This window comes from Rutilus rutilus (assembly GCF_951802725.1).
Source record: "Rutilus rutilus genome assembly, chromosome: 3".
NCBI lineage: Eukaryota > Metazoa > Chordata > Actinopteri > Cypriniformes > Leuciscidae > Rutilus > Rutilus rutilus.
The window spans coordinates 29,225,232-29,246,546 of NC_140211.1; the positions used below are offsets into that span (position 1 = coordinate 29,225,232).

Genomic DNA, 21,315 nt, shown 5'->3' on the forward strand with positions numbered 1-21,315 from the left:
ATTTACCCCACAATCTTTTTAATGAATGCAAAGCAAATGACATCAAATGTGTGAAATGTCTCTATCATCCTCTAGCTCTCTTTCCTTCCTGGTTAAACTGGAACAGCTAGATCTGGGCAGCAATGTACTGGAAGTTTTGGTAAGAAACAGCCAGTTTCTGGTCATATTTACAGCAGTCCTGAGATCAGTTTAGTTGTTTTAGCTGTTAAACACATGCATGCCATGTTTTCAAGTTTATTTAGAGCATGTTATTTTTGTTTGCCCCAGTGGATCTCTGATTATCATTTCCTTTACTGAACTAACACCTGAGCACCTGCTGAGGAAAATATAGTTTAATATTATAATCTTTTTCTTTATTATGTGCTGCTTTTCATATAATTCCTCTTTTTTTCCATGTCCTGTGTCTTTAATCTGCTTTCTTTTTATATTTCTTCCATTCAGCCTGACACACTTGGGGCACTGCCCAATCTTCGTGAGCTATGGTTGGACAGAAACCAGCTCTCCTCACTACCTCCTGTAAGTATAGACAGCTTCTGATTGGCTGATTATCATATGGGTCATTTGTCTGGATGATGTTACATATCTAGTTTAAATTCATGCAGATGTTGTCCTTTTCAAACATTGTTTACCTTCGGTGCAGTTGATTGCATTTGGCATGTGCCTGTTCTGCTGATAACTGGAGTGGAAAGTAAAGTGCCTTAATTCACTTTCGGCTGACTGAAAGATGACCTCTGTGTTTAACAGGAGCTGGGAAACCTGCGGCAGCTGGTTTGCTTGGACGTGTCAGAAAACCGTCTTTCAGAGCTTCCCACAGAGATCAGCGGCCTTATTGCCCTCACAGACCTGCTGCTCTCCGAGAACGTTCTCGAAGTCTTGCCGGACAGCATTGGTGAAACTCTATATCCCTCTTACAAACATCAATAAATACTAGATTGTGCTTGATTTTGTATAGAGACATAGCTGCGTTACAATAAACACATTGTCCTGCCTCTTATTCATCTTACTGAAAACAATGTCCTGCCCAGTCTAAATGAAATCAGCACCTATATGGTGACAACCTCACCTTTACTCAAAATTATCGCTTTTGATTTCAGTCTGCTACATTTATATGCTCACTGGATGTTGACATTTAACTTATTAACTTATGAATGTTGTGATTAGCCTGGTGAACATTTTGAAAAATGCTAGTTTGTCAATCTTCCCTTGAGGAGACAATGAAAATGATAAAATAGTTGGTTTCTTTTAGGACAATAAGGCACAATTCTAGTACTGTAAAAGTGTGCAAATTGGCAAATTAGAACTTTTTTTTTAAACCATTATGGTCTTAAGTGATTTTTAAAATTCTGTTTCTCTTTGCTCTAATCCACTGAGAAACATGTTTCTGTTGATTTGAGAATCACAGCACTGCCCTCTAGTGTCAGCAGACTTATTTCATGTCATTACATGTTTAGAGATCATATTTTGTTCAACTATCACTTATGTATACTGTTCAGTTTTTTTCATAGTGATGTTTTTGTCCTTTTGATTTAATTACAGCTGTTGCAGTATATATTGTCTTTGTAGTTATATCAAAGCATAGGTGAAATCTTTATATCCAGAATGTTTTTCCTAACAGGCTCACTTAAGAAGTTGTCAATTCTGAAAGTGAACCAGAACCGCTTGGCGCATCTCACAGACTCTCTTGGCGAGTGTGAGAACCTGACAGAGCTCATGCTGACTGAGAACCTTCTCCAGGTACACAACCCCACACCACCTGATCTCTGTACTGTCTGATTTCATTTTACTTACTGCACTTTCTAATTCTGTGAAGCTGGTTTTGGAGCCTTACATTATATTTTCTGTATCACTTCTATATTATTACACTGTCACAGTGCTTTTTTTTTTTTTTTTATTAATGGTACTATTGTGGGAATTCTGTGTCAAGAGATTGAGAGAACAAGATAACTATCCATTGGAATCCATTTACATTACATTTACATCTGTTTGTTTTAGGGGTATAAACTTGGATCCAAAATAAGTCGTTTGTGTAGATCTGATTTTTTTGGAATTGGGGGTGGGCTATTATTGTTATTATAATACAGTTCTTAATTGCTTTAATTTTTTAATGTATTGAAAACATTTATATAATTATTGTTAAAAGGATTTATTTATTTATTTATTATTGTATAGTCATATTGAATGGGTTCCATAAAAACAACAACTTGGATGTGGCCTGAAACAACTGAAGTAGAGAGATTTTATTTTATTTTATTTTTTTATCCATTTTTTATTAACTAAATAGGGTGAGTTCCCTCCCCCAACTGTACCAACTGTAAAGACACTTTTTTCTTCTTTTTTTTACTGATATTTAAAAAAAAAACTAAATCTTCCCAGAGGGCATGACCCCGGACCCCCTAGAGTTTGCACCCCTGTGTTTAGGGGATGCTTTCATCCAAAATTGCAAATGAGTAATCACAAGGAGATTACTCATTTGATCCTGAAGGAGTCAAAAATATTAGCAGTACCAAATTTCAACAGGAAAGCTGACGTGTCAGAGCAGAGCCCATTTTGAAAACTTCCTTGTGCTGTTTTCTCTTTCAGTCCTTCCCTCGCTCACTCGGGAAGCTGAAGAAGTTGACCAACTTGAATGTGGACCGAAACCGCTTGAGCAGCGTCCCAGCAGAGCTGGGAGGTTGCGTCAGCTTGAACGTACTCTCCCTCAGAGATAACCGCTTGGGAAAACTACCCGCTGAGCTCGCCAACGCCACAGAATTACACGTGCTGGATGTGGCAGGCAACAGGTGAAAAATACATTCTGTAGACGAAACTATGTCAGTCTCCTTATCACAGGTTTTGGATGTGAGATGGTCAGAGTGACCATAAGAGTTTCTACCGACTGTGTCTTTCATGCACTGAAGTTTCTCTATTTATTGCTCTCTATCGCAGGTTGCAGAATTTACCGTTCGCATTGGCCAATCTGAACCTGAAGGCCATGTGGCTGGCAGAGAACCAGTCTCAGCCCATGCTGAAATTCCAGACAGAGGATGATGAGCAGACTGGGGAAAAAGTTCTCACCTGCTACCTGCTGCCCCAGCAACCCACATCAAGCCTCGGTAAGACACTCCACCATTCTCATGTATGGAGCTGTCATGCAGGTTATAGTCTCAGCCATAGTAGCTTCACATAGTCAGATCTTCGACTGAACAGCATGACTAAAGTGCCTAGCCCACATTGCACCTTATTCTAGCCAAGAACCGCTCGCTTAGGCAGGAAATGAATTTAATGGCATGGTAATCTCTAAGAACAGTTATACAAGATTGTTCTCAGATAATAAATACAGATTGTTTTGTAGGTTGAATACCTGTAAGGTTCCAGGCATTTTTAATGGAAACTACAGTAATCAGATTAGAGCAGGAAGTACTTGTTTAAAAAAGTGCATTGAATGTCAGTAAATAGGACTTTGGGTGGTCCATGGCCATGCTGTCTGAAGCTGAGACTACATACATAGTGAATCCATGACACACATCATATTATAATATTTTGTAATATTCTTTGCAGAGAATCTGTTGGACAGGAGCGTTGATGAAACCTGGCCCACGGACACTAATTTGAACAGGGTATCAGTCATTCAGTTCCGGGATGACTCCAAACACGAAGAGGAAGATGAGGAGACAGCGGCAGAAAGGAGGGTGAGTGTGGAAATGTGTACAGGATGTTTATAATTTCTGAAAAGCTGTTTACATGAAATTGTGTGCATGTGCTAATTCACTTGCTGTATATGTGAACCAGCAGGGTCTTCAGAGGAGAGCCACACCACATCCTAGTGAGTTAAAGGTGATGAAGAATGTCATTGAAGCCAGAAGAAATGAGGCTTATATAGCCAAACCAGATGAGGATCTGGAGTCCCCGGATTCTGAGGTAAACGCAAACAAAGGCACAATTATTTAGTTTTATTTTACTTTATTTTATTAGGGTCCAAATGTGCTTTTATCAGTTTCCATCACTTTGAATGGAAATAAATGCATAAAACAAATTATAGCTCACTGACAATATATTGTATTTTCCACAATGTAAGTTACGTTTATTATCATCAGAGAAGAGTCGTGACTTATATCATACTATTAACGTCACACACATGGATTCTCTTATTACTCTTCCCTCACGTTTCATCCTATTTTTTCCCCGGGTAATAAATAATTAGTTTACCAAGAATCAGTCAAGATACCAGACATGAAAATATATTGCTCTTCACATACCTTTGTGCTTGAATGATTGTGAACCCTTTAAAATGTTCTATATTTCTTCATAAATATGTCCCAAAACATCATCAGATGTTCACACAAGCCCTAAAAGTAGACAGAGAACCCAATCAAACAAATGAGACAAAAATATATACTTTGTAATTCATTTATTGGGGAAAAGGATCCAGTATTACATATCTGTTAGTGAACTCTTGATTTCAGTATCTGGTGTGACCGCCTTATGTAGCAATAACTGCAGCTCAACGTTTCTGGTAACTGCTGATCAGTCCTGCACAATACTTTTGTCGGTTCTGATGTTGGAATGAAGTGTTTTTCTTTCTCCAAGCATAACGCTTCTCATTGTTCTATTTTGGTCTCATCCGTCCAGGAAACATTTTTCCAATAGCCCTCTGGCTTGGCCACATGATCTTTAGCAAACTGCAGATGGGCAGCAATGTTCTTTTTGGAGAGCAGTTGCGTTCTCCTTGCAACTCTGCCATCCACACCATGGTTGTTCAGTGTTCTCCTGATGGTGGACTCATGAGCATTAACAATGAGTTGCTTAGAAGTTATCCTGGGGTCCTTTGTGACCTCGCAGACTATTACACATCTTGCTTTTGGAGTGATCTTTGTTGGTCGACCACTCCTGGGGACGGTAGCGATTGTCTTGAATTTCCCCCATCTTTCTGACTGTGGATTTGATGAGTCCAAACTCTTTAAAGATGGTGTTCAACCTTTTTCCAGCCTAATGAACAACAACTCCTCTTTCTTAAGTCCTCAGAAGTCTCCTTTGTCCGTGCCATGATACTCTTCCACAAACACGTGTTGTGAAGTTCAGACTTTAATAGATCCCTGTTCTTTAAATAAAACAGGGCACACACCTGATTGTCATCCCATTGATTGGAAACATCTCAGAACAGGTGGAGACTAATTTCCCCTTCAAATTAACTGCTAATCCTAGAGCTTCACATACTTTTGCCACTCACAGATATGTAATATTGGATCATTTTCCTGAATGAATACATGATCAAGTATAATATTTTGTCTCATTTGTTTGATTTGGTATTATATAAATATAATTTAATACATTTGAATTTCATATTACATTCAAACTGTTGACTAATTATTATTTAAATATTAGATATAAACTGCCCAGTTATTAAGTTGGCTTGAGAAAGCCAACTTACTGATATTGTACTTAAACTTATTATTCTTCTGAGACTAAAAATTTCTATATGTAACTCCTCCTAGAGCTTTAACTCTACATACTCCAAACTCGGCTCAGACACTCAAACTTTTCTGACTAAGTGTGCTATCTATTTTCAGACTGATCGGACTTACGGTTTTCCTAAAAATGACGATCAAAACTCGAAAAAACTCATTCAAAAACTCCCATTGACTTACATTGGGGAGTTCTAAAAAATTCAAACCGACAAAAATTTAAATCTAAACACCTTGAAGACTAAACCAAACTGCCGTTCTATATACTATATGAGCCATTGAGACTCATTTAAACAAATAAACTCATCCATCTATCTACTTCAAACTACTTTAAACTTTAAACTATCTATCTATCTCTTTTTAACTAATCCATCTTTCTTTCTAACTTATCCATCTTTCTTTCTAATTAATCTATCTTTCTTTCTAACTAATCCATCTTTCTTTCTTTCTTTCTTTCTTTCTAATCTATCTATCTTTCTTTCTAACTTATTCATCTTTCTTTCTCTCTAATTAATCTATCTTTCTCTCTAACTAATCCATCTTTCTTTCTTTCTTTCTTTCTTTCTTTCTTTCTAACTAACTAATATTTCCTTCATTCTTTCTAACTAATCTATCTTTCTTTCTTTCTTTCTTTCTTTCTTTCTAACTACTCTCTTTCTTTCTTTCTTTCTAACTAATCTTTCTTTCTAACCTTTTTATCTTTCTAACCTATCTTTCTTTCTTTCTAACTAATCTTTCCTTCATTCTTTTCTAACTGATCTTTCTTTCTTTCTTTCTTTCTTACTACTCTTTTTCTTTCTCTTTCTTTCTTTCTTTCTTTCTTTCTTTCTTTCTTTCTTTCTTTCTTTCTTTCTTTCTAACTTATCCATCTTTCTTTCTTTCTAATTAATCTATCTTTCTTTCTAACTAATCCATCTTTCTTTCTTTTGTTCTTTCTTTCTTTCTTTCTTTCTTTCTTTCTTTCTTTCTAACCTTTTTATCTTTCTAACCTATCTTTCTTTCTTTCTTACTAATCTTTCCTTCATTCTTTCTAACTAATCTTTCTCTTTCTTTCTTTCTTTCTTTTTCTTTCTTTCTTTCTTTCTTTCTTTCTTTCTTTCTTTCTAACTACTCTTTTTCTTTCTTTCTTTCTCTTTCTTTCTTTCTTTCTTTCTTTCTTTCTTTCTTTCTAACTTTCTTTCTAACTAACTAATCTTTCCTTCATTCTTTCTAACTAATCTTTCTCTCTTTCTTTCTTTCTAACTACTCTTTTTCTTTCTTTCTTTCTTTCTTTCTTTCTTTCTAACTAATCTTTCTTTCTAACCTTTTTATCTTTCTAACCTATCTTTCTTTCTTTCTAACTAACTAATCTTTCCTTCATTCTTTCTAACTAATCTTTTTCTTTCTTTCTTTCTTTCTTTCTTTCTTTCTTTCTTTCTTTCTTTCTTTCTAACTACTCTTTTTCTTTCTTTCTTTCTTTCTTTCTTTCTTTCTTTCTTTCTTTCGAACTAATCTTTCTTTCTAACCTTTTTATCTTTCTAACCTATCTTTCTTTCTTTCTTTGTGTTAAATAATGCCAAGATCATGCTAAGAACTCTATAAAAACTCCATAGTAACCATCTGTGACAACTAACCAACCACTCAAAATACTTTAAACTACTTTTAAATACTTTAAACTTCAAACTACTTTAAACTTCAAACTACTTTAAACTTCAAACTACTTCAAACTAATTTAAACTTCAAACTAATTTAAACTTCAAACTTCTTCAAACTTTCTGGTCCGACTTTATCAAGCCAACTTAAAGTTTGTCTCGACGAACTTTCGCATCTAGTTCCTATTGGTGTTTGATGGTTTTTCACAGGAGAAACGGTTGAGTGGGCTGTCCAATCAAAGTCATGAATCTCAGGCATCCAGTAGCACCGCCTCGGCCACTTCTCAGGACGAGAAGCGGGGTATAAACAGTACAGGGATGGAGCTTAATGATGGACCGTGTCGAGAGGAGGAGGAGCTGGATGAGATGGAGGTGGAGTATTCTGAGGTGAGCTGCTTCATTATTGTTCATGTATGCAAATGGTTAAGTATGTTATCTCTGAACTTTTTTGTACATGCAAACTACTGTATTGATTATGTTTAGGTTTGTGTAAATACATTGCAGTTAATTCCTTCTGTAAAAGATTTCGTTTTTTTCCTTGATGGTGAGCAATAATAATCCATTCACTGCATTGGCAAGTTAGTAAACCATTTTCACAGTACAGTTTTTTTATTTATTTGCAGCCTACTGTGCACTTTGCTGAAGAGCCCATCATTCGTGGTGGTGATGATGAGGAAGATGAGAATGAAGAAGATGATGCTGAAAGGAACTATGAGGACTCCCGAACGCCACCTTTACCTGCCGAGAAACAGCGGCTGATACGTAAAGACACACCACACTACAAAAAGCACTTCAAGATCACCAAGTTGCCCAAACCCGAGACTGTCGCCGCCCTGCTGCAAGGCTTCAGTCATGACGGCCTGTCACCTACTGCTCACACCCCTGAGGATGAAAGGGATGATGATGTGGAGGAGGAAGATGAAGAGGACGAGGGAGGAGTAATAGTCAATACTCCATTCCAGCACAGATTAGAAACCGCTGAGCTAGAAGACAGCAGGCTGAGTCAGATGAACTCATCCCTGCAGCCAGTGAAGGTAAGAAGGGCTCACTTCTAGAGGAGTCGGTGGGGGAAAGCTTGGTTACCTCAGTATATAGACAGGTTGCTGGTGAAATCAATTTATATTGTCTTAAGATTTATGCAGTTGAGGTGTTTAAAAATCACATGCTCACACATCTCAGTGCAGAGGCAGAATTGTTTCAGCCCAAGATGTACAAAATACAGTGCTAAAAGCCTGAGACCACTAGTGTAAATGTGTCCCTTTTACATTTTTCTAATTTCATACAGTATATTCAAATGGTATTATCTGCAGAAAAATTTGAGTTACACTACCGTTCAAAACTTTAAGTTCAGTAAGATTTTGTAGTGTTTTTGAAAGAAGTCTTTTATGCTGTAAATACAGTAAACAGTAATATTGTAAAACATTGTTACAATGTAAAATATTTTAAACCAAATTATTCCTGTGATGGCAAAGCTGAATTTTCAGCAGCTATTACTCCTCAAACCTTTTACATGGTAGTGTACAATGACAAATTATCAGAACATTTCAAAGACAGTGTCTTTGGTTTGTGTCCTTTTTGCTCTAATGACAGCAGCACTCAAGTCTAAAACAGTAGTCTCATGCTTTTGGACCCCACTGTATAAATATATATATTTTTTTCATATGCAGCAATTTCATCCATTTTATCTGTATTAGAGTCATCATGTCATTGGAATGGACACTGGCAGCATGCAAAAAGTATGTCAGGAATATCTTGGACTGTTTTGCCTGAATGTTAAATGCTTGTTTTATGTGTTTTGATGACTTCTGCCCTTGGTCTGATTGAAAGGACAAAACCTCAAATGAAAAAGCTTCTCCTTGTTTTGCCCCACCCTTTGTCTGTTTAGCTCCTCCTGCAAAGCTTGACTCCACCCTATTGAGCACTGCTCTTGCTTCTTATCATCATTTGCTGTCTTTGCTGCCTGCGGGAATCAGTGCACACTGCCGCCTTTGCCCACCCTTCCAAAACTTTCTATGTGCTTATCATTTTAAATTATACCTATATTTATTATTATTATTATTATTATTATTATAGTTATCATTCAACCTACAAAGATTGTTTTGAGCCGTTAAGAGTTTTGCTGAAAAAAAGAAAAACAACGGGAGACTTACTTCATACATACATTTCATTCAAACATGCTACAGAATGTGTTGCAATCATTCATTAGCAGGTTTCCATCCAAGGTTTTTTGCTAAAAAATGTTTAGCACATCAAAATGTTTACTGATACAGCTGATGGAAATGCCAATTATCGATCATTTTTTGCAAATGTCAACTTTTTTTTTTTCATTTAATTTTAGCACATAAATTCTAGGTTGATACTTAAAATGTCACGAAAAACCGATTTGGAAACACTTTTTGTCGTGAAAAGGGCTTTAATGCAAATAAATGTGGTGTCAAATTACATAATTAGCCTCTACGGGGTCGACGTTCGTGCCGTTACTCCTGTTAAAGCACCATGCCACCACCTCTGTAGTTCAAAGGTGCATTAAATATATATATATATATATATATATATATATATATATATATATATATATATATGAAGAGTTCAGATGCTAAAGCCTCTAAGTGCCATCTGAAATGTACTTAAATGGCAATGAAAATTACCTATTAATTGACATTTAAGTGAAATTACTGAACTTAAATATACGAGCTTGATAAAAATGATCATTATAGAAGAAAATTTCAGATGGCACTCAGAGGCTTTTGCTCTTTTTATATGAATACAGTGTATACATTTGGAATAGGCAGTAGTTGCTCCCATTTAAAAAATAATAAGCCTATTAGCAAGCATTCTTTTCAATCTACAATCTAATAAAAGTTATTTAGAAAAATAATACAACTGCACCCGTTTCTGAATATTGCTTAATGATCAAGTCTAAATAGTCTTTATAACGAATTACAAAAAAAAAAGACACTTGTTAATAAAAATAATTTATGTATACAATTTAATAATATACAGTAAAGTTTTGTTACAAATGTTACTGAACTCTGAAACCAGAACGAGTAACTTTTTTTGGTTTGAATGATCTGAACCTAACCCGTTCTCGGTCACGTCAAACCGCAACTGTCTTGACTGCATGTTAAAGGCTTACGTTAAAGATTGTTTCTGTATGACCAAATATTTCACTGTAGCAATCTTTTTTATGGATCCTAAAATTTTGCATAGGCTACAGGACAAATGAGCTGCCCTGTGTCCAAACCCATGGGGTTCGTCAAATAAAGTCCTGTCAGACAAGCTGTCCCTCTATGCCGTGATTTTTGATTTCCTAATATTTCCTAATATTTCCTAATTTAGTAATAGACTTATTATTCATCAAAATAGTAAGCAGTAAACTGGTGAATTCCAGTTGTCTAATTACTCTATGCATTTTACAGATATTTGGGATGCGACAGATACGATATCATTTGCGATATGCATGGAATTATCTATGGAAACGACTCGGGCCGATGTTTTTTTTTTTTTAAGCAATACAACAACCAATGTGACAATGCGGTTGTTTTTTTGTTGTTGTTTTTTTTAAACAATGCGCTTTTTTTAAGGGATGAAGTCATTACATACACCGTTTTATAGGTAAAGGGCCAATTGGATGGAAACAGGCTGGAGACAGCAAATTTCGCAATCTTTTTTTTAACGCACATTCATTTTGTCGATAACAAAACAGCACAAAAAGTGGATTTAAACTTGGCTATTGACTTCTTAAATGTGTTTTAATTAAGCTACATATGTGCAATTAATATTTGAAGCCAAGTTCTGTATATATCTGGTTCAAAGTATTCTGACCGGGCTCAAAAACTCAGAGAGAGGGAGAGAGAGAGAAGTGTGTGTGTGTGTGTGGTCTCCAAGACTGAATGGCTGGGTGGCTGAGGAATGTTTGCACAGGGCTTGTGTGTGCATGTTTTCTGTTTGAAAAATATGTAGTTTGCTGCTCTTGTGTGAATATTGACATTTGTTTGAATCTGGGTAATTGCTTTATATCTGTGTTTCATAGCCCTGACTCACTAATGATTTGTCTTGGGTTGGTATTGACAACCTGTAACGGTGGGCTTTTAGTTTTCCCTGTCAAGTCTTTTTAAATTTTCTGCTAAACATTTTAGACTTCCTTTGTAAAGTGTGATATGGCTGTAATGGTCTTTTCTTAATTGCAATATTATGCTTTTTTACAGATATGCATAGCAAGCTTTTGCATAGCAGACAGATATTAGCTGTGCATTTCATGAGCTGAATCGTCTGAGAACCCGTGCTGTGCTGTCGTTTTAAAGCACCAGTCCAATAAAGCTTAAATTTAATTGTAAAACCATGTAGTTGATTGGCATTACAGTCCCTCATTTGTATTTTTTTTATTTATTTTTTTTGGGTACATTTTTTTTTTAAATGTATGGCCAATTATAGTGAATTTACAGATGATGAACTGGACACAGGACTAGTTTTGTTATTCTGTACAATCAGTACCTCTCTAATCATTAATGACTCATCTATTGTCATTCATAATACAATGATTTCTCCTAACTGTGATTTGCAGCTCATTAAGTGTATAGGTTAGTGTTGCTTGTTGTGTGTATATATATATATGTGGTGGTTTGGAAGCGCCCTGTCTTTCTGTGGGTGTGTGCTGCCCTGCCTAGGTGTGTGTGTGTTTGGTGGTGTGTGTGTCATTCTGTACGCTGTGTGAATGTTTGTTTGTTTTATTTCAATTCCCAGTCATACAGCTTCTGTTTTGTTTTTTTTGTTTTGGCCTGACTAATCTGCATGCCCTCTCGCTGGTTCCTGTCCTAACAGGGGGTGTCATTTGATCAAGTCAATAATCTGCTGATTGAGCCTGCTCGAATTGAGGAGGAAGAGGTCTGTACCTACTCTCTTTCCGCCCAAACTCCCGCTCTTTTCCTCGCTCTCTCCCTCTCTCTATTATTCATTCATTCACTCATCATTCACCTGCAGTTCAGGGGATCACGACCCACCATACAATTCCTTCATTAATCCAATCCTGATGGCTAGGGAAACGCTGACTAACACTTACTTATCACCACTGTAATGGATCTTAGTTTTTGGAGAAGAAAACATTGTCATGGTGCTTCTGTTAGCTGAAGATAGTAAAAGAATGTTCTAGGTTGAGTGCATTCACAAGCTCTGTTTAACTGCATCTGTGACATTCTGTCATTTACCACAGAAAATATTTTGACCATGTTCTTTAGTTTGTAATTAACAAAATTAATGGAATACAGTGTAAGCCTATGAACAAACAAAGGCATTTGCTGTGGTAATCGAAAACGTCAAAATATATATATTTTTTTTTTATTATTTCAATAATTGCCCTCAAACTTTCAAGAAATATTTGCTTCCTTTCCATGTTTTTCTCCAAACTAGGTTCCATTACTGTCTGCCTGCTGCTGTTTTTCTTCCCTCTTTTCCACCGCCTAGCCTTCTGTCAGGCTCTGCCACCTTGGAGCTAGTAGCACACATGAGCTAGTGGAAACTTTTATTGATTTATTGATTTATTTTTTTTGCAGCATTTTATTACAAGTGTCTCTGTCTTGTCTGATTTAAATGAACAAGACCCACAAAAGTAGTGCTATAATAAAATAATTAAAACATTTTACTTGCCATAAAAATATATGTACAATTGATGTTCCAGAAGACCTTAAAATTAGTCATCCTATAGTTGCTTATGAAACGGACAGAGTGTGATTTTTGTTTGTTATTCTCCAAAAATAAACCAGCCATTATTGTTTTTTTCTTTTTCGCAGTGCAATATAAAAAGATGTGAATACAATTAGGGCTGGGCGATTTAAATCGTGAGATTGTTATGCGCATCTCGTCAGTAAAGCCGGTTCCTTGATTAGTAGTAAATCGCCATCACCTGCTTTCAGATGGAGCGGCATTTACTACAAAGAGCCGTAGTTCACTGACAACCTGAGCCATATCGCATTAATAATCGCTGGCGATACGTCCGCGATTTTAATGCGATATGGCTCAGCTTGTCAGTGAACTACGGCTCTTTGTAGTAAATGCCGCTCCATCTGAAAGCAGGTGATGGCGATTTACTACTAATCAAGGAACCGGCTTTACTGACGAGATGCGCATAACAATCTCACAATTTAAATCGCCCAGCCCTAAATACAATGAATATCCCATTTTACAATATGTTACCATTGATATTGATGCAACTAATTTCAACATAAAGACATTGATACTCTCTCTGAGAATTAGCACAGATATGTGGATATTGAATAGTACTTGCATTTCCTAAAAAGTAATTCCTGATGTACTGCCGGTTTTGCACTGAAGTTATTTAATTTATTTTGAAATTTATTTCATTGACCAAGGACATCATTCTGTCTTCTTCAGTTTTTTTCCCCATCTACCCACTCACTATACCCACTTTGCATGGCTGCTGCTGTAGAATCAACCACATCTAGTCCATCACACAAAAGATTTCACCACCCCCACATTCATTTTGTGACCGTTGGGTATGTCACGGTGTGACTGTTTGGTGACGTGTGCCCTCACTTAATCAGTCAATACAAAGTTGTTTTTTGATTAAATTGTCATTAATTTTACTATTGATATTAGTTTGTCATGTTCCTATATCATGATGACATTATCAAAAAATAACTATAAATTGAATTGCTTCAGCCTTCTTTTTTTAGGCTTTGAATCTGTGACAGTACATTGTTTAATGACAATTAGACTTGAACTAGATGTGGAGCCATCATTTTTGCCATTAATCTACAAAACTTGACTCAATACAAGTGTTGAGACGGGTGATGTTTAAACCTGAGCATGTGTTCTATATACAGTCTGCATTAATCAAACAGATCATTAGTGCCCTGTCCAAGTAACACTGGCCTCCTCTCCTTGATTCTTCAGACCTTTGACTATTTGATAAAATGCATAGTGTTATGCATTCATATACATAATATAGTGTTAAAGTAGTTGAATTTGATCCGATTTTGTGCCATCAAATGTCCATCACTGATCTTGGATCAGCATCGTTGCTGTAGTTCAGTGTTACTAATTTTATACACACTACCGTTCAAAAGTGTGGAATCAGCATGATTTTCATTTTTTTATATTGAAATGTATACTTTTCAGCAAGGAGGCTTTCAATTGATCAAAAAAGATATTTATAATGTTACAAAGATTTCTATTTCAAATCTGTGCTGTTTTTGAACTTCCAATTTGATCAAAGAATCCTGGAAAAAATATATATCACGGTTTCCACAAAAATATTAAGCAGCACAACTGTTTTCAACAGTCTTATAATGAAATTATCTGCTTACTAATCATTTATTCCTTTACTTGCACAACAGTCATGCTTAAGCAGACTTGCATGACTTTCTGGTTGTCGGCTTATTAAACAAAAGATGTGAATGTAAACAAACTTTCTGTATAGAATATATCAATATATATTTTTGTAGAGACCATATGATGTCTATGTATAAACTGTGCAATTTGAGTAAAGGCTGAAATACATGACACTTGCCAAGATTTTTGCCTCAGTTCACAGTCTGTACAAGTCGATGCTTGAAGCGATATTTGAATTGACAGATTTCACAGAAAATCACATGGTGTATGAATGGCACAAACTCCAGTTTTTAAGATTCAGACTATAATTCCGTCCAGTCGGAGGATATCAAATATTTGATATTTTCGGCCAATTTTAGAACACACTTTGTTTTCAAATTTATTACCTCAGTAAATTGACAGTCAGTCCACCTAATCCAACTTATAAAGTTTGATATTTCTCTTATCAACAGAGTTTTTGTGCTTCTGATTTATCTTTCAAATTGTGTCAAGTAGTTCCGAATATGAATGGATTGTCCAATGATCCTTAAATTTGAGCTCAATTGTTATTGTATGTAAATGAATGCAACGTGTAAAATATCAAGGAAAGGCGGCTGCTGGTCGGGACAATATATGCGATCTGTCTGAACATGGATGCAGTCTTCACATTAGAGATATTTCCTCTATAAACAAGCATGCACTGCATGAAAGATTCATATTTTGGTTTTGTTAGTTATTTTGTTCTGTTAGTTAAGTCGTGCATATTATAGCAAGTGTCTTGTGAGATGCATTGTGCAGGTTTTTGTTGTGCACTTTTCTGTAAATGTCTGATCTCTGCCTCATCTGTAGCTGAACCTGTCCATCCTGAGGCAGACTGGTGGGTTAGGCATCAGCATAGCAGGGGGGAAAGGATCTACGCCCTATAAGGGTGACGATGAGGTACATTTCAATGAGCTTTCATGTAAAAGATACATTTTAGTAAATGCTTTTGTGTGTGAGAGTGTTGTCAGCTTGTTTTAATGTACTGCGCATGTCCTTTTCAGGGTATTTTCATCTCTAGAGTGTCAGAAGAGGGCCCTGCAGCTCGTGCTGGAGTCAAAGTGGGAGACAAACTTCTTGAGGTGAACATGGTTATAATTTTCACCTTTGAGTTGCCCCATACAAAACCAGTCATTCATGCAGCTTTAAGTCCTCCATCTTTGTATTCATCGGGTCTTAGGTGAACGGAGTAGACCTGCATGGAGCAGAGCATCACACAGCTGTCGAGGCCTTGCGTAACTCGGGGGCAGCCGTGGTTATGACCGTTCTACGAGAACGCATGGTGGAACCAGAGAACGCCATCACCACCACACCGTTGCGACCAGAAGATGATTATTTCCCCCGGGAGAGACGTTCCAGTGGGCTGCCTTTCCTCCTGGACCCTGCCTCACCTGCTGTTAGCACTGGACCTTCACAGCGACTAGCCACTTGTCTGATCCGCAACGATAAAGGTTTAGGTTTTAGCATTGCTGGAGGGAAAGGTTCAACCCCGTACCGAGTAGGAGACACGGTAAAAACAAGACGCTCTTCCAGATACACTTGTGACTTGCCTTGTGGTAAATATTTTATGGTGTGTTCTTTGCTTTGGTGTCAGGTTGTTTTATCACGGTGTTTGTTTACGGAGCACAGGACAGGTCGTTCGCTCTGTCCGTATGTTTAACATATTTAACAGAAATGTATGGACTGCATAAGCCTCTGTATGGTGCTCCTCATCACCTCTAGGATGTCTGACCGAGGCTGCGATGATTAGAATTACAGGGACTGACACCCGATAGTGCCGATAGATTATAGGATGACAGGGGATGAAGTATTTTTGGATCTCTGCTGCAGACACACATCAAACCACCCTCTATCTTTCTGACACACGGCCTCATTTATGCACCACTTTCACGAAGGAGACCGTCACACATTAGCACATGCACACACTCTAGGTTGAGTTAGTGTAAGTCCTGTTTTTGTTCCTCTGCTTGACATTTGCGCTCGCTTTTACTAACAAGTTGATGTCACCAACTTGTCTGTTTGCTACATTGAGTTTTCAGCATGCAGTGTTCTGATCACACTTCTAGAGAACACACTCAGAAAGTGCTGACAAAGGCGGCTTGAAGACTATCTGCGTATCAATTGACAGATTTTTCTTTGAAGAATGAAGTGGCCTTGAAGGTCGTAGATGTTTTTTTTTTACTATAATGGGCCGTTAAAAAAAAGGCAGGTAATTTCAAGCCAAGGTCAGCAGGATATTCTCTGCTTTAGAGGCATGTGGTATTGCAGCATGTTACACCAGCATACTCACTAGCTCTTAACCGCTATACAGGAGTGCTGTAAAATAGCACTGCAAGTGATTTTAGCACTGTGTCACTTCTAGAGTATGACCTTTTATATTTCTTTGTGAATGTAAAAAGCAGTAAATTCATCCCTCTGTCTCAGTAAAAAGGCTCATTTATAGCTTATTTTCATTACTTTTTGAGAATTTGGATGTTTACATACACTACCGTTCAAAATTTTTGATCACTTTTTTTTTTAAAGAAATAATTACTATATTTAGCAAGGATGCATTATATTGATCAAAAGTGACTGTAAAGAAATGTTAAAAAAAAATCTAATGTTACAAAATATTTCTATTTGAAATAAATGTTGTTCTTTTGAACTTTCTATTCATCGAAGAATACAGGGAAAAAAAATTCACAAAAATGTTAAACAGCAATGTTTTCAACATTGATGATGATAAGAAATGTCTCTTGAGCTGCAAATCATCATGTTAGAATGATTTCTGAAGGATCATGTGACACTGAAGACTGGAGTAATGATGTTGAAAATTCAGCTTTGCCATCACAGGGATAAATTACATTTTAAAATATAGTAAAATAAAAAAGTGAATTTAAAATTCAAATAAATGCAGCTTTGGTGAGCACAAGAGACTTCTTTCAAAAACATTTAAAAAAATCGTATGGAGTTGAGATTACAGTTGACTTGACTGTGTTCTCCTGCTTTATTCTCAGGGAATCTTCATCTCTCGAATTGCTGAAGGAGGAGCTGCTCACAGAGACACTGTCCTGCACGTGGGAGACAGGGTCATATCAGTGAGTCCATCCATCTCTCGCACACACCTCTCTCTCTAGTTAATGTAGTTAATCAACTTATTTTATTTTAGAGTTAAAAGAGTAGTTCACTTGAAATAAGTAAATTTTCTCACCCTCATGTCATTCAAAAACTTTAAAGCTACACTGTGTAATTTTTTAAGTTGATTCTTAGCAAAAAACACTTTGTTCTTTCAAAATGATATGTGCTCATTAATGTGTAATTACTTCTACCAACTAATCAAGTATTCTCGTAAGCGTAGAATCTGCCATTTAGAATACTTACGAGCGAGGTGCTCGAATGGCGGCAGCCATGTTGCGCCTCCATCTTGAAAATACATTAGCCAAAGAGGGACATACCTGGAAATTCAAGCTTGGCCTTTCGCATTTTTACACTCAGTGGCACCGTGACGAATGCGAGGGGGAGATTACTCGCGACTGCCGGCAGATTTGAAATAATACGGCCACCGTAGGAGTTAAAACGCCCTCGGAATGGGAGGGGCTAGAAAGTCATTCAGTTGGTTTTTTTTTTTAAAGACATTTGTTCCTTGGAACATTTTGAGGCTGTTGCAAAAAGTGAATCCTTACCAGGGTCTGCCGAGCTCCAAAAATGACAAACAGCACCATGAAAGTGATCCATACAAGTCATGTGTTTTATTTTAAGTCCTCTAAAGCAATGTGATAGCTTTGTGCAAGAAAAAGACTCATTTATGCTGATATCAAATCTCATTTATGTTCGTGTATATTAAAATGTGGCACAGGAAGAAGTCACCTCAAAAATCATGGGTTTAGATCTTCTGAATATGACTTGATTTGGATCTGTTGTGCACACAAAGCTATTGTATGCAGGGTTTGAAATGAACTTTTTCACTCGCCGGCCAATTTGGCTACTAAATTAAGTTACCAGCCATTCAGAATTTCCACTAGCCAAAAAGTAAAAAAATATTATTTATATATATATATATATATACACTCACCTAAAGGATTATTAGGAACACCTGTTCAATTTCTCATTAATGCAATTATCTAATCAACCAATCACATGGCAGTTGCTTCAATGCATTTAGGGGTGTGGTCCTGGTCAAGACAATCTCCTGAACTCCAAACTGAATGTCAGAATGGGAAAGAAAGGTGATTTAAGCAATTTTGAGCATGGCATGGTTGTTGGTGCCAGACGGGCCGGTCTGAGTATTTCACAATCTGCTCAGTTACTGGGATTTTCACGCACAACCATTTCTAGGGTTTACAAAGAATGGTGTGAAAAGGGAAAAACATCCAGTATGCGGCAGTCCTGTGGGCGAAAATGCCTTGTTGATGCTAGAGGTCAGAGGAGAATGGGCCGACTGATTCAAGCTGATAGAAGAGCAACTTTGACTGAAATAACCACTTGTTACAACCGAGGTATGCAGCAAAGCATTTGTGAAGCCACAACACGCACAACCTTGAGGCGGATGGGCTACAACAGCAGAAGACCCCACCGGGTACCACTCATCTCCACTACAAATAGGAAAAAGAGGCTACAATTTGCACGAGCTCACCAAAATTGGACAGTTGAAGACTGGAAAAATGTTGCCTGGTCTGATGAGTCTCGATTTCTGTTGAGACATTCAGATGGTAGAGTCAGAATTTGGTGTAAACAGAAGGAGAACATGGATCCATCATGCCTTGTTACCACTGTGCAGGCTGGTGGTGGTGGTGTAATGGTGTGGGGGATGTTTTCTTGGCACACTTTAGGCCCCTTAGTGCCAATTGGGCATCGTTTAAATGCCACGGCCTACCTGAGCATTGTTTCTGACCATGTCCATCCCTTTATGACCACCATGTACCCATCCTCTGATGGCTACTTCCAGCAGGATAATGCACCATGTCACAAAGCTCGAATCATTTCAAATTGGTTTCTTGAACATGACAATGAGTTCACTGTACTAAAATGGCCCCCACAGTCACCAGATCTCAACCCAATAGAGCATCTTTGGGATGTGGTGGAACGGGAGCTTCGTGCCCTGGATGTGCATCCCACAAATCTCCATCAACTGCAAGATGCTATCCTATCAATATGGGCCAACATTTCTAAAGAATGCTTTCAGCACCTTGTTGAATCAATGCCACGTAGAATTAAGGCAGTTCTGAAGGCGAAAGGGGGTCAAACACAGTATTAGTATGGTGTTCCTAATAATCCTTTAGGTGAGTGTATATATATATATATATATATATAAAATAAATATTATAATTTATAGATAATATAAAATTTGGATTTCATACATTAATTTCTTATTCAAACAAAATCCTGTCATCCAGCCATCTCCTCCCTTCCTCTTTCATCCTCATCACCAAAAATGTATTTTAGGTGAACAGATCAATACAGTACAAAGAACTTTTTTTTTTTTTTCTTTTTTTTTTTTTTTGAAAATAACAATGGCTTTTCTGTTAACCAAATGTTTTTTAATCTTCGTTTTTGCTTCAATGTAAATTAACAAGCGTGCCGTTATTTGTTGTGTACTGACGTGTGTGTTCAAGTAAGCCAGATATGAGCAGATTCTGCGCAATACGCTGTATTTAATATATCATGATGACTCACGAGTTCAGTATTTGCGCTAAATCTGCACAGATTTGGCTTATACGAACTTCCCCAACAAAGTGAGTAAACATAATAAGTAACACGCCAAATTGGCTAGTGATTTGACAGCGTTACACGCAAGTTGATTTTTGCATTTGGAGGGTTGGCGGGTGTTCGTTTCAAACCCTGATTGTATGGTTTCGGAATAAAGCACACAAGTTATATGGATTACCTTTTATGATACTTTTATGCTCCGTTTTCTGAGCTGTTTTACTGTGCTGTACACCATAACCGTTCTGCTCCACACCATGAAATGATGTCACTGTGTGATTGTGCACTTCTCTCCTGGTAACCTTGCTTGTATTACTACTCAGCAATATGACAATTATAATCCAAACTGTTTTGTCTCCCTTGAGCCCTCTCTTTATTTTGCTATTTTTGCTGCTTCTTCCTCTGTCCTTGCATGGGTTTTCACTAACACACTTCTTGCCTGCTTGGTGTCGGGTGTGGTGATGGGAGGTTTTTGACTTATTCTTTGGGCCTGCTGTCATGGTAACTGCATGCGTTACCATAGCAGCTGCCATTCTGTCACCCTGTGGTAAGCGCCGGTACTGAATGGCCAGTGCTGACCTCTGTTTGTCACCATGGTGGAACTTCTTACTTATAAACAATGTAACCAGAAATCAAAAATAGTCCTTCCTCACATGAAACAAGACAGATTTAGCGACATGCCTTGGCCTTGCAGTTGACAATGCAGTTTATGTGAATATAATGAACACAGCAGCTTTAATCTGCAGTTCCAACACAACATATCATGTGTCAAGATAAGACCCAGATTGTAATTAAAGGGCAGGATTTAAAGAATTGAATAAAAAGGAGTCAATAGCTAATGTGATGAATCAGTTAGTACTTGTACATGCATAGTTATTAGTTAAAAGCAGGTTTTTATGTAGTCAGGCTACAGTCTCCTGTCTGTCCAGGTATAGATGACATAATACGTAATCGAATATTTGAACGATTAAATACAGGTTGCGCGTCACCTCTATCTTAAATTATGGAGCAAGTGCACAATCCTGAGGCAAATTGTAGTATGATAAACATTTTAAGGTGCTGGAGAAAGCCAAGCTACAATCACGTTTTCCAGATCTGTTCGTCTGGCTTCCTCAAAACCAGCCTGGTATATTTCAGTCAGACTTAAGTGTGTACATGACTTTTAAACGGATTAATTACTGCTTTTTTCCAAATGT

General features: G+C 37.2%; 1 protein-coding gene across 11 annotated transcripts in view; it reads left to right on the forward strand.

Annotated features, from left to right (window-relative positions):
- The window catches only part of scrib (scribble planar cell polarity protein), a 112,459-nt gene that overhangs the window by 60,485 nt on the left and 30,659 nt on the right, over positions 1 to 21,315 (forward strand). For 3 of the 11 annotated variants that reach the window (XM_084403593.1, XM_084403584.1, XM_084403594.1), the window contains exons 6-21: positions 76 to 139; positions 442 to 516; positions 745 to 889; positions 1,616 to 1,734; positions 2,581 to 2,780; positions 2,926 to 3,092; positions 3,538 to 3,668; positions 3,769 to 3,897; positions 7,283 to 7,459; positions 7,696 to 8,106; positions 8,767 to 8,808; positions 11,894 to 11,956; positions 15,248 to 15,337; positions 15,442 to 15,519; positions 15,618 to 15,947; positions 17,434 to 17,514. In XM_084403593.1, the coding sequence (XP_084259719.1) occupies positions 76 to 139; positions 442 to 516; positions 745 to 889; positions 1,616 to 1,734; positions 2,581 to 2,780; positions 2,926 to 3,092; positions 3,538 to 3,668; positions 3,769 to 3,897; positions 7,283 to 7,459; positions 7,696 to 8,106; positions 8,767 to 8,808; positions 11,894 to 11,956; positions 15,248 to 15,337; positions 15,442 to 15,519; positions 15,618 to 15,947; positions 17,434 to 17,514 (2,302 nt within the window). The remainder of the gene's footprint in view (positions 1 to 75; positions 140 to 441; positions 517 to 744; positions 890 to 1,615; positions 1,735 to 2,580; positions 2,781 to 2,925; positions 3,093 to 3,537; positions 3,669 to 3,768; positions 3,898 to 7,282; positions 7,460 to 7,695; positions 8,107 to 8,766; positions 8,809 to 11,893; positions 11,957 to 15,247; positions 15,338 to 15,441; positions 15,520 to 15,617; positions 15,948 to 17,433; positions 17,515 to 21,315) is intronic. The other 8 variants (XM_084403585.1, XM_084403587.1, XM_084403590.1 and 5 more) reach the window with 4 other exon arrangements.